The sequence below is a fragment of the Eurypyga helias genome, unplaced genomic scaffold, assembly GCF_000690775.1.
Source record: "Eurypyga helias isolate BGI_N326 unplaced genomic scaffold, ASM69077v1 scaffold8045, whole genome shotgun sequence".
Taxonomy (NCBI): domain Eukaryota; kingdom Metazoa; phylum Chordata; class Aves; order Eurypygiformes; family Eurypygidae; genus Eurypyga; species Eurypyga helias.
Window position 1 is genome coordinate 26324 of NW_010249428.1, and position 13348 is coordinate 39671.

The 13348-nt window shown below is 42.6% G+C and overlaps 1 protein-coding gene across 1 annotated transcript; it reads right to left on the reverse strand.

The window, feature by feature from the left end:
* Positions 1–2887: 2887 nt before the first annotated feature.
* TSPAN8 (tetraspanin 8) lies at positions 2888–12856 on the reverse strand (the record flags this gene model as incomplete). Its single annotated transcript, XM_010151345.1, has 7 exons — positions 2888–2941; positions 5480–5563; positions 7251–7400; positions 9087–9194; positions 9280–9354; positions 9998–10126; positions 12794–12856. Coding segments are annotated over 7 exons (663 nt in total), but the record flags the coding sequence as incomplete, so codon positions are not given.
* Between the last annotated feature and the right edge of the window lie 492 nt (positions 12857–13348).

Sequence of the window (13348 nt, forward strand, 5' to 3'; positions counted from 1 at the left end):
ATTGAAATATAATCATCATCATCATTTGAAACTAAATAGAAAATAAGAAAGAGACAGAAATAAACTGCAAGAGATACAAATGATGCAAATGAAAGCCATTGCTCACCATGAACTGACCGATGCCCACCCAGTCCCTGAGCAATGGCACCACTGCCAACATTCCCCCATCTTTATATGCTGAGCGTGACACCATATGGTATGGAATATCCCTTTGGTCTGTTGGGGTGAGCTGTCCTAGTTGTGTCCCCTCCCAAATTCTTGTGCACCCCCAGCCCACTTGCTGAGAAGCAGGTAAGTCCTTGAGTCTGTGTAAGCACTACTCAGCCACAGCAAAATCATCCTTCTATTGTCAACACTGTCTGCAGCACAAATCCAAAACTACCTGCCCCACACTAGCTTCTATGAAGAATATTAACTCTACCCCAGCCAAAACCAGCATACCAGGGAACAGACAACCAAAATTTACATACAGAAACACCTTGCTTTTAGACATCTTTCTTCCCCAAAGTAGATACAGGATTGGATTGGTGTACGAGCCAGCATAGGTTGTGCCAACCTCATGTCAGTGTTCATCACAAATCCCCAGCAGTAATACTCAAGTTTACAGCTGCCTGAAACTACCTACTTCTGGTAGAAAGGGTAAGATATCATTTCCCCTTCATGCCCATCCATTAGGCATCTACATCTCCGAGTGCCCTCTCTATGGGAGACCTGGTCCATTATTCAAAGAGGAGAAAATTCCTTCTCATGGGAAGGAGTAGAAAGAAGAGGAAGATGCAACTCTCTCTGTGTTTTGCCTTCCTACTCCCAATTTTTTCTGTAGAGATAATCCAAGAGTTCAGCCACCATCCCATGATCTGGGTGATTCAGGCTCAGCTCCCACGATTTCAAATCACGGGTAAGGTATGTACAGGAAAAAACAGTCTGGGGAGGAGGAGGAACCAGAACTCAGTGTTTCTCTTTCCAATGAGTACAGCTGGGTTATGGAGTCATGCTTTTTCTCTGATCCAACAAAGTTTGAATCCTTCTGGCACAGTTTCTGAGGTTCAGCAGCCAGAACTGTCTGGTAGCTAGATGACTTTCTGGGAGACACACAAATTTCTGAAAGCAGCTCTCACTGCTTGGCCTAATCGTCTGAGTGCTAGGGAAAGGGTGGGAGATGGGACAGAAACTTCTCATCTGGATGTGTTTTAAAAGAAAGTGATTGCTGCAGATGAATTTTACCTGAACCCAGTCCTGTCAGTATAAGGGCATGGGCAAAGGAAAGCTTTTAATATATTTATTAGCAACACTTGCATGGCTCTGTCAAGGTAAGAGGAGTCTGGGTGTGCTTTGAGACAGTTGTGGGCACCAGAGGGGTCTTAAAGTAGAAGAGCGTGGTCTGTGGTTTTCTTTTAAGAGCAGCTGTCTGAAGGTGTTTAAAGTTGCTCCTAAAGATGAAGATGTGGTCCCAGTGGGACTGGTGAAGACAGTTAGCCCCCAGCACGCAGCAGTGAGGCCATTGGCATGCTGTGGAAAACCTCAGCAGATCCCTATGGGCATCATTAGACATCTCCATGCTTTTAAAAACCCTGCTCTCTAATGCCCATTACTTTCTGTCAGGGAGCTGTCAGGGCCAGCAGTTCTCATAATGCCCAGGGAGCTGTCAGGGCCAGCAGTTCCCAGGGTGCCAGGACCACATGGGCTTCCCTGGAGCGTCGGGGCAGGGACTGGCAGCCATGGTCCATCCCACCACCCCAGCCAGAAGCAGAGCAACTGAGGGACACTGGGGCTTCCCCAGCCCCAGGCATTGGACATCTCCATGGGAACAGGCTGAGTCCAGACCAGGACATGGGCCCATGGATGGGCCCAGCTTGGTGGGACTCCATGGCCAAGCAGGGCAGGGCTGTGGGGAGCTGGAGACCAGTCCTGCTGTGGCATTGCTGGGGCAGGGGTCAGTGGCCCCATGGGTCATGGACATGGGGTCCAGGGCCATGGACAGGGCAGGGGGAGCCCTAGGGGGCTGGGCAGGGACAGTCAGGGCTGTCAGTGCCTCAGAGGCCCAACACTTGCAAGCACAGGTCAGCCCCATATATGCTTTCTATTGCCACTGCTGCGTTACCAGCCATGCCTGCTGCCGTCCACCAGTGGGCTGGGGAGCCCACTGTTCACCTTAGCCATCCTGGGTGAAGGCTCACCCACGTGGCTCCTGTGTATATCTTGCCTCCACATGGGCTTGGATTTCACCCTTGATGCGTATTTGCAAAACGTGCCACCAAATCCAACTCCCATATGCAACCTAAGCATCATTTGGACCATCTCAGCTGTCAGGATATTGACTTAAATGTCCCTGCAGGGGGAAATGTGGCTTTCCTATTCGGATGGAAGTTAGTCCCTGTGTGTCTCACAAGTAACAAAACCCTGGCCTTATATACCATATCGAGCGTCACACTGACCTGCGACACGCGCAATGAAAACACCCCGCCCCACCAGCAAAGCTGCCTGGGGGCATGTGATTCCCGGGAGCAGTCAGCCCCCGCAAGATGGTTTGCAGCTGTTTAGGGTGACTCTGCTACGGGTGGCGTAACGCCCGTGTGGACACCCTGCATGGTGAACTCAGCATCTCAACATGACTTAAATGTTATCTTCAGACAAAATAAACTCCTCAGAAACATAAACAAAGACGTTTATTGCAAATAAAATTTCACATTCACATCATTAAATCTTATGAAGTATAAGGAGGTCATTTCGCAAATTGTGAAGCATCCATGTGCACAAGGGCTGCCGTTTTCATCAGAACAGCTGCCCGTGACACACGTATATTTATCTGAATGTGCCAAGCCAAATATCCCTCTATCTACAAAGGTTTTGATTTGGCTGGTGACATCGTTCTGACACTTCCACAGTTTCATTTTCTCTGGATCTGGCAGTAGAGGCTCATAGAAAACCCCAAACCGAGAATCTGGAAAACAAAAACATTTCTGGTATTACTTGGCAGTCCTGGAAATCCCAAGATACAACCGATACACAGTGGGAACATTTTGTTTGCAAATGTCTTGGATTTACATGCAGGCTAAATCTGCTCTGCAGAAGATCTTTTCCAATGCAGTTCTTAAAGAACATGGCTCTAGAATACAGCCGTTCTAACGAAATCAGGGTGTACCACAGGTAAGACTGAAGACACAATGGAAAGCTTTCATTTGTTTAAAAGACAGATTGCCTCTCTGGGTAGGGAACCCTGTAACCCTGGGGGGTTAAACAGCAGTTGTTAGCTGCAACGAAGCAGCAAATAACGAGAAGTTCAAGAAATTCGGAAAAAAATTCAATTTTTTATTTTCTAAGAATGTTGGAGGAAGTGTTTGACTCTATTGTGTATTCTAAGGGTTCTTTCCCTTTGAAATCTCTCTTCTTTTCCACTGTCACTCTCTTTTATGTAAATGTATGTGTACAGGCATATATCTATACACATACCCCACCGTTTCGAGTGGCAAAAAATATTTTATATTCATTGGCAACAGATTTGGGATGGAAACACTGAGTCCACTGAAGAAACTGTTGCTTAAAAAATAAAATTCAGCAGGGTCGCTGCAGTGGGAATTACTGGGTGAAATTCCACAGCCTGTGACAGACAGCTGGCGAGATCAAAAGATCAGAAAGCTTCCTCTGGATTTAAAATTAACCATTCTGTGAAGGTGTTTCACAAAAGTGGAAAGTATCCACATGACATTTATGAAGCCGTGAACAGCAGGAGGATTCAGTCATTTACAGAAGAGACAGCGGAGAGTGTATGGAACACAGGGGTACGGCTGGGACGAGGACATGAGCTCACAGCTGGAATAAGCAGTCACAGCTTCCCTGACATACCATGCCCACGTTCTCCCTTGTGCCCAAGTGAAACTGGGCTGTTCATCTCAGTATCATTTCCACTAACAGGGTGAGTTGAAACCATTAACATCCCACAAGTGGCATTATGGAGCAGGCAGAACGGAGAATGCTATGGAAGAGCACTTTTCCTTGTCCACTTCTTTTTATCTGGATTTTTCCAGAGCAGAGATGGTTAAGCATGTGGCCTTTGATTTGAAATTACTTGAGAAGTCCTAAGTTAATATCTTTGGAAAGGCAAAATGTTTATCAAGTGTAAATTGCCAGCTGACAATTTGTACCAGCTGAGGCTCATATTGTTTATTCATGTTGTTTTCTAATCTTTTTATGATTGGGACAGGCAGCCACCAGAGAAAATGCCAACTGGAGAACAGGGAAGAATGATGGCCAATGAAGTAAAAGCTACAACTCATGTAACTGCAGTAACTAGAGCAAAGTGACTTATAACTTAACTTCGGGATACAGATGCAATTTTACACCTCTATTACATTTTTAAAAGCCTTTTAATATTGGTGTATTTCACGTATTTTCCGCCCAAAGTCGAGAGGCCTGGCCCCCCACATAGAGCACCTTAAATAACATGAAGCCTGTCCTGAGTAAGAAGTTAGTGGCCTGTCCTCTCCCAGCGCTGCAGCTGCGAAACTCTTCCCTGCTTACTATTATTTTCCTGGAAATGTATTTTTGAGTTGGGGCTCTTGCCCACTCTTCTACCACGAGGAGCAATCCCCTGCCAATGATGTTAAGAACTTTTCACTCAGAATAACAGACTGAACTCTGCACAGCAATCTTCGTCATTTCTGCTTTTCCCTCAAACATCCATCGGCGGGGGGTGGGGGAGGAGGGAAACCACAGAGGAATAGTGAAAAGAAAGAAAATGACTGAAGAAAGCAACATGATGAAATCCTGTTTCTTTGTCATTTTCTCCTAATCAAAGCCTGTCATTCATCAAGTGGCTGACTGGATAACGTCACTGTTTTTCCTCCTCTCTTTGGAGAAAATTTTGCATGTTTTTCTTCAGTATATGATGAAGCAATTAAAATAAAGAGCTCACATACTCTGCTGGGCTTTTTCCACACAGGAATATATGGAGCAACACAGGTGTGCACTCAGTCACATTCACGCACCGCCTTGATGGCTAAATTATGTCCTTGGAATAATAATTTCGTATCATGATTTCTCCGTGATAAGAAGATGATGTTTAGGGGCTACGTTTTCTTATGAGATGACTTTTTTCCTCAAGCAAAGGAGAGAAAGAGGAGGAAAAGACCGGCTATTCTGCCTCATGTCTTCCCAGGGCTGGGTATCCGCACAACCCTCTGTCCACAGGGCTCGCTGTTAAGGCACAGCTGGGCTCCACGACTGTCAACTCTCTGCAGAAGAAGTGCCCCGTGAACACTTACACAGGCAGCAGGGTGGTCTGATCCCACCTGAAGTTCTCAGCTCAGCAGCCGTAGAGCGTTTATATGAAATAACAGCGAGATTATAGCTAAGGTGAGAGGTGGTTTTCCCTTGTCTATTAATTCAGTAAGCCAGGTGTTTCAATCCCATTCCCAGTGTATTTCTAAGGAGAACATATTGCTTGCCAGCTACTAAATATTTTAATGGTGTATACTGGTACCTCAACAACAGCCAGTCCAAAGGCAATCCCCATAATTATAAGCAGATGGTCTTCAAGGTATTTGATAATCACATCACCACAGGGCTGAAAAATAGGACAAAATGATTAATTATCAGTAAGCAATACTGTCCTAAGGTTATTAGGAATGCATCCTCCAAAATAACTCCTTTCACGCTCTCTCTTCCTCTCTCTGTTGAAGAAAGGTTACTTGAACTTACTCTGGCTCGTTGCTAACAAAGTACACAGCTCTATGCACCTTGTGCTCTAAGAAAGAGATCTAGGCTTTGCCTTCCCAAATATGAAGATGAATTTAGTAGCTGACCATAAAATGGTACAATATCAACTGAAGAGATGCAGCTGTATTGCCTAATGTTTGCATGATTTTCAGCTGACAAGGAAGGAAGCATTTATTCTTACTTCCACTTGATCATTTGCTGCTAGGAAAGAGCCAATGCAGCGATGACCAGATCTGAAAGAGAACTTCAGTTTTCCACTAATAAGATCTTTGGATTTGAAACTTCGAAGCCTATTATAAGAATCAGGCTTATTTGGATATAAAACCTAGCTTAAATATTAATTTTGACAAATGTTTGGTGGTCTTGGGCTGGGCTGGGAAGAAGAGAGTGATCGTATGTGAAGTTCTATGCAGAGCTACTCTCCTTTTCAATAAATGCATACATCTGTTCTTATAATGATTACATCTTCTGCAGGCATTGAGAACATTCCTTCTGCAAACCGTAGGGAAAAAATCCATCAAAACTATGGTACTCTTCCAACACTGCAACTGCCCTCCCCCCATATACAGTTATATTCTTTCACCATATTTCCTCCCTCACAGTAAACACATGGGTCTTCTTCTAGCCCTTCTAAAAACCCCTTTCATTTAAGCTGACTCAGAACTGCACTGAATTTCAAATCTTTTCTCCTGGATCACAGGAGTTGAATGTCTTTCCTAGCATCTAACACCACCATGAAATCTGTGTTTTCATGTGAGCAGTATCTTGCACCTGCAGTAATTTCACTGATGGCTTCTCATGTGTCCTTTGAGGGTTTGCCTGAGGCCAAAAAGACATTAAAATGTGGCCAAAACAGCCTCTTTGTATACATCTTATTTCCAGATTGAGTTCTGGCATCCTCTACTTAACCAGACTGTTTCCTTGCTTTAAAACAGTATTTGCTTCTGTGGGACTACACAGGGAGGAAATTAGAGTTCAGGCAGAACCTGGCTGAGGAGCTATGCACTTAGAGATGGACATTTCACATCCAGATTTGGACATTTCCTAAAATCTGCTTTGTGCTAGGTGCAGATTGGCAAACTTTGTACCACCAGCATTCTAAAAATCAGCCTTAGCCCTTTGAAAGCCTCTGAGTCAACATGTCTACCACCAGAATAAGCCTGGGTGGGAACATACATAACATTCTGAGGGAGGAAGGAGAGCCAAAGGGTAGCTGATGTGCTGCTCTGGCCCAGAGGCATACCCTGACCCCAAAGACACAATGGTTTTCACCCACAGTAGCCATGCAGACTGCTGAGGGTACTGCACTGCACAGCTGAGACAGAGGCATCCCAGGAAGAGGAAGCAGCAGCGTATTTCATGTATGCACAGTAATTTTGTAACAGATGGCACAGGGGCAGTTCTGGCTAACAAAGAGAAGGCAAAACTTTGCCTTTTTGGAAAGACACAGAATTGCTGACTTCTCCAGTCACCGAAGACAGCCTTGGGTTAAAACCTCTTTTTGGAAAGAAGAGTGTAACATTATTTTTCTTTACCTTTTTATAAATATATCTGCCCTGCACGAAGACGCAGAGGTCTCTTGGTGAGTCCTTTCTTTCACACTCACAGATCTTACTGTTACCAAGAGGAGTATTAAAATTTTTTCCCCAGTCTGCAGGTCCATTCAGCAAACCACAGCACTGCTCCTGCAAGAAAGGAAGAAATGGGGAAATGAGGAAAAAAGTGGTGATTGATAGTTTGAAGAGTGTCAGGGAGCTGAGAGATACGACAGAGAAATTTCCTTTCATCTTTTTCCCAAGTGAAAGTTTTCCCAAGGTGGTATGTCGCAAACACTATTACATTTCCATATCAGTTATAAGAATATAAGAGCACAAGTTAAAAAAAAGAAGAAAAAAGAACAGATTTCCAATATACAGTGCTCAAAAAACATTAACATACTATAATGATAGTAATTATCAGTACCAGAATGGGACTGGAACGTGGAACAATGCTGGGTGTAGTGTATTTTGCAAATTGAATCTTCTTTCTGCATGTTATACTTGCAGAAGGTTAAGTAACAGCTCCAGTAACGTCCACATTTCACATTTTGAAAAGCCAGGATGAAAATTTAAAATTCAGATACATAAAACTCTGAAATCTAGAAAAATAACCACCTTGAAGGATGGTTATCCCTTTAAATTAGAAATGGATTGAGGAGGCCAGGGCTCCATTTGGGGTTTGTGAAACCTAAACCAGGTGCAGTTTCACTTCATGTTCCTCTTTATTCAAGCCACTAAAGCTCAGGGGTGCAGACTTGGGTTTGAGCCCCTCCCTTTTTAAAAAGCAGCTGGAAATGTTCACATAATTTTGTATAAAAGCAAAGGCCATGGGACATAATAAAGAAATCCTGGTCTACTTAAAAATTAATACAGTAATTATGGGATTTTTCATTTTGCTCACCCTTCAATCATCTCTCCAGGGAGCTGCTTATTATATCAGAAAAAATAAGCTGGCTTAGAAGCAGAGGGCAGAGCTGGAGAAGGGATGGGGAAGGAGAAGTGGAAGTAACATAAGCCACCCAAATATTGTTTCTTGCTTCCTTCTCTTTCACACCAGCTGCCTTTAAAAATACAGGAATTCTTTAAGCCTACCCATCAAAGTCATTACCCATGAGGGACTGGGGAAAAAAAAAACCAAAACCAGCAGGCACTCTGACAGTGTGACACAGGTACTGGTGGGAGGGGCAGGGGTCTACACCATCAATAATATCTGTGAGATCCAAGAGCACTCTCTGTGTGATACCCAGGAGCGAGCTGGCACTAAGTGTCCACCTCCTGGAGTCCTGCGGGTGGGAGAAGCCAGGATAGGTATAAGCACAGTGAAAACAAACCTCCCTTTTATCCAATTTTTTTACTCCCTTCTTACACAGTAAAGTATGGCATTTAATGACTTCATAGCAATAAGATATTCCAAATGAAGTACACTTCTGAAGTTTTTGTTACCCCTGGAGAATTCTTGCCTTAAGAGTAATGGATAGTTCTTAGCTGGGATACAGTGAAGGAGCAATGTCCCTTCAGAAGGGAAAGCTGTACCAACAGAGCAGGCAGCTTCCTCATGAAAGAGCTTAGCTAACTGTCAGTCTCGCTTGCACTGTGTGTGTCCTTGCTCCATTGCTCCTATAAACACTCATATTCCACAAAGAAATCACCACAGAAAGCCCATGTCATATCAAGAGAGCAGAAGCCCCTTGTGTAGCTTTTTAACTTGCATTTACGTCAGACCCTTCCCCATCCCCAGAAAATGAAATTCAAAGCTATGGAAGAGTAGCCATAAAATGAAGCACAGAGGAATGCTAGAGATGGAAGCCCTGCCCCTCGTTACAGTTTAATTACCTTTCTCTGAAACTTCTGGAACTTCTCCTGAAACACTTTAGATTCTTCTGAAGAGCTTTGCAATGAATTCACACTCTCCTGGAGCGTCTTATTAAGAGAAGTTTCAATCTGCAAGTTCAAAGATTTCATTAGCTCTCTGTGTGGAAACAAAACTCTGAGAAGATGCCAATGAAAATGCAAAATAATACTGTACCTGAGATCTGTACACTGCTCCTAAAACACCTCCTGTGATCTGAAGGATCAGGATCAGAAGCAGTCCAATAAAAAACTAGTAAGAAGAAAACAAAAGGGGGAGAAAACAATGGTACTTTTGACCAAGATGATATCTTTTCTTTGAAGTGAATGTTAAGCTTTCATGTGCTTGAATAACCACATAGGTGGGATGAACTCAAGTTCCAGCTGAGCTGCTCCAGTTATTCCTTCTTTGGTGATGAGAAAAGGGGATGCTCAAGCCAGAGTGTGCTCAGCTGGTGATCAAAACAAGGTGCACACCAGAGTAGTGGCATGATGGGCAACGTGTAGGTGAGAGGTGTTTGGCAGGAGGACAGGGAGGACATTCTTGGAGGACCGGCAAAGGGAGCAAGTGGGAATTTATGAAAATAAATGGGATAGGTAGTGAGGGAGGACTGGTGAAGGGAACTTGGGTGATGGTTGGGTGGAACAACGCTGGTGATGTGCTTTGAGATCTCTGGGCTCTGTCTTCTTGCTGATGAGACCACCCATCTTTTTTTCTGCACTAGAATTCAGAAGGGTCTCAAGCACAAGGCAAGCAATGAAAAACACATGATCATAACCAAGCATTTGGTTAGGCAAAAAAGGTCCCCATCCTCATTTGACACTACTTGTAAGGACCTTATCCATCAAATGGAGCTGTGGCCTGTTAAATGTAGGTAAATGTTTTTCTTTCCTACCAACAGCAGCATGCACCGGCTCTCCTTTATGGCACCACAGCACCCCAGAAACCCAAGGACCATAATGATGGAGCCCACGGCTATCAGCAGATCAACCCCCACAAACAGGCTGCTGTCTATCTCCAGCTCCTGAAAAAAAGAGGGGAAAAACCCTTTCAGCTACAAGAAGCTCCTCCTAAAAACATCTGTATCCCCTACAGCAAGAGAATTATTTCATAACTGATAAATATACTGATCAGCAACCATAGAAAAATTCTGATCCATAAATAAACCAACCTCTAATGCCCCCTTCTTAAACATTTTGTTGGGGAACTCTGTAGAACCTGGCTTTTTGCAGTCTTTGTCTCTGCACAAGATGAAAGTCAACTTTGCAGAATAAATAAAGCTCTCGTCTTTAAAGTGGCTTACAGTTAGCTTTCATTTAATGAATCTTTGCTTTTTACCGGAAGTAGAAAAATTATTATCTCGAAATGTCTCCTACATTAACGAAATGTTAAAGAAACAAAGGCATTAGAAGGCCAGGAATGTACTCTGTGGCTCTTCCTAAGAGAACATTTCTCAGAGCGATGCTGGATATACTAGAGAAATAACTAGATGTATTTTCCAAAGCAGCTTTACTTTTCTTCTTCTTTTTTAGGCACAATCTCTAATATTACCCTCAGAGATGAGGACTGTATTTTGATGTGTGGGACATTCAACTAAACAATTCATATACCTCAATATTATTAAATATCAAATTATTCAGTTCCCACAGGACTGACTAAGGCCAAAGGCCAAAATAGAGAAAAATTTTCAAAGAATATTTTCCAACGTGGTTGATGCCAAGATTAGCAAAAATGTCTGGAAGTTGTCACATTTATCTTCTGATGGAAATTGCGAAGGTATATAGACAAGTATAATTTGAAGAATGTGTTGTTATTTCCCCTTCCAAGTTGGACAAAACCTCCTGTTATTTATTCTTAGAAAGCTCTATTGATCTACAGCCAAAGCCTTATGGCCTGTTCAATTATTACTCAGGCAAAACATACATTAGTTTTGAATGGGAACTTTGCCTGCATGGAGGCAAAAATGTGAGAAAATACTTTCAATTTTGGTCCCTACTCTTAATTCACAGTGTTTAGGGAGTACCAAGTGTCACTTCAGGAAACCAGTTCGAGGCAGTAGACTTTTCTGAATAAGAAATCACTCAAAAAGTAAGAAAGGATAATAGTGGTTATGGTTTTCCAAGCTCCATTGTACCACCTGAGCCATCATGGTCAACTAGCAAGTACAGCAATTTCAGCTGCTGCTACAGTGTTGACTGAGGAGTGAAAATTGTCACCCTTCCACCAGAGAATGGCAGAGCTCTTCACCATGACCTAAGTTACCCCATGGCACGATGTCATCATGAACTGAGTCCTGTTGCATCCACCCTCTGCCAGACATGAGACATCAGGGACTGGCAAAGGGCAACAGCACCATCAGCCAAATGGCAGGAAATATAGAAAGCTATCTTCTTATCTCCACCATCTTTTTATTTCCAGATGGGAAAATACTGACTTAAAAATTATTGTTCTTAACTGGTGGACTGCGGTAGAGCAGCAGAGGAGTGATCTGGAGATTTGTGGCTTAATCTACACTAAAGGCTCAATCTGAAAGCTGAAAAATAATGCTTCCATGTCCCTGCTGGCCATTTTTTCACTTCCATGGCCAGAAAGCCTTTTGGAAATAGAGGTATGCAAAGTACATTTTCAAAGTAACTTATATTTCTGTGTCTAAATTCAAAAAAAGAAATATACTGCTTAAACCTTAGAGTCAGATTGTTCTTCCTGTTAGTATAACAAAGCACCAGCACACAGTTTGCAGAGTGCCATTCAGAGAAACACCCATGAGCCATGAAATCAGCTTCAGTCCAGGGTGACGGAAAACTTGCTGTGAGTCAGAGGGCAGTGCCACTGGGAGCTCCTTCAGCAAAATGTTGTCAGGTCCCACAGGGCCAAAGGGCCTTTGCACCAACAGGACCAGCCTCTGCTGTGTGTTTGCAAGAGCAAGGGCTCCTCAAAATTGTATTTTCCCTAGCTTTGCAGAAAAAGAAAGTCATAAAGTCTGAACTAATTTAATAATCCAGATAAAACCCAGGAGGGGAACCCAGGGACTTTCCTCTCCCTTCCAGGAGGGCTGTTAGGACATTTTAATCCTAAGTAAAGATTTTGGGGTCTCTAAGACTCTTTCTATATAAATATGAAGGGAAAAGATTAACACATTTTTAAGGAGCCATTGAAAATAAAAGGGAAAAAACCTTGTTCCCTTTCAAAGTTGCAGTTATTGGAGAAAAAAGGACTGTGTTATTGAAGATAGTGAGAAAGGTGAAAATATTCCCGAGAAACACATAGAAGTAACCCTAGGAATATATATGACTGTACTATTCTAATAGTGAAAGACATTGAAAAGTCTAGGAGCTGTATAGCTCCTCATTATTCTCTCTTAACACTGAAATCGATAACAAAACCATCCTTAGTTTTCATTAAAGGAGAAAGACATGTTTTCCAACATAAATCAGTGTGCATGTGCAAGAACTTACATTAATAACACTAGAAGATATTTCTTGTAGTCACGTCTGTGCTGATGTCAATCATTTTATCTGACTACCTACACCATTTTGTTTAATCTTAAACATCATGAAATGCATGAATCTTTACCCACACAAACCCCCCTTAACAAAAAAATAAGAAATTTGTGGAAATGAAGACAGGAAATGAAAGTGTATGTAGTAGCTTCCACATTTTACAAAGTTCTGGTATGACTGCACACATTTACCTCCTGAGCATCTTTGCTAACACGTATCCATATAGAGACTCCCAAAATAACAGAACCACACACCTGCAGGAGAAAATAAAGGATATTTAGAAAGATCAGCAAATTTAGATTAATGTTCACCATCCAAATTGCACCAGATGCTGGCCAAAATTCTGAAATAATTTGTTTGGCAAAGTGCAAGACACATGAATTGCTGGAGCATAGAATATTGATTCACATCCAGGAAACTTCATAAGGGTAGTTAAATCTTCAGTTGTGCACCAAATCCCTGATGTTTCTACCTCAGAGGACTCCGCATTTCCTTGATGATTTATACATGTGGTTGGGAAGCACACAGAAACTTTGTCAGAGGAGAGAGGAATATAAATTGCTATAGTATGTATATAACATGGCTGCAAAGAACATTGTTTCTTGTATAATGGAAACACATGAGATTTGCTAAGGGATGTCAGTGTAAATATCGTTTCTAGAATTATTCAGGACACATATCTAGAGACATACTCTATAGTAAAACTATCAGGAAAAATTCTAAATGAAGTCTTTCTGCTATTTCTA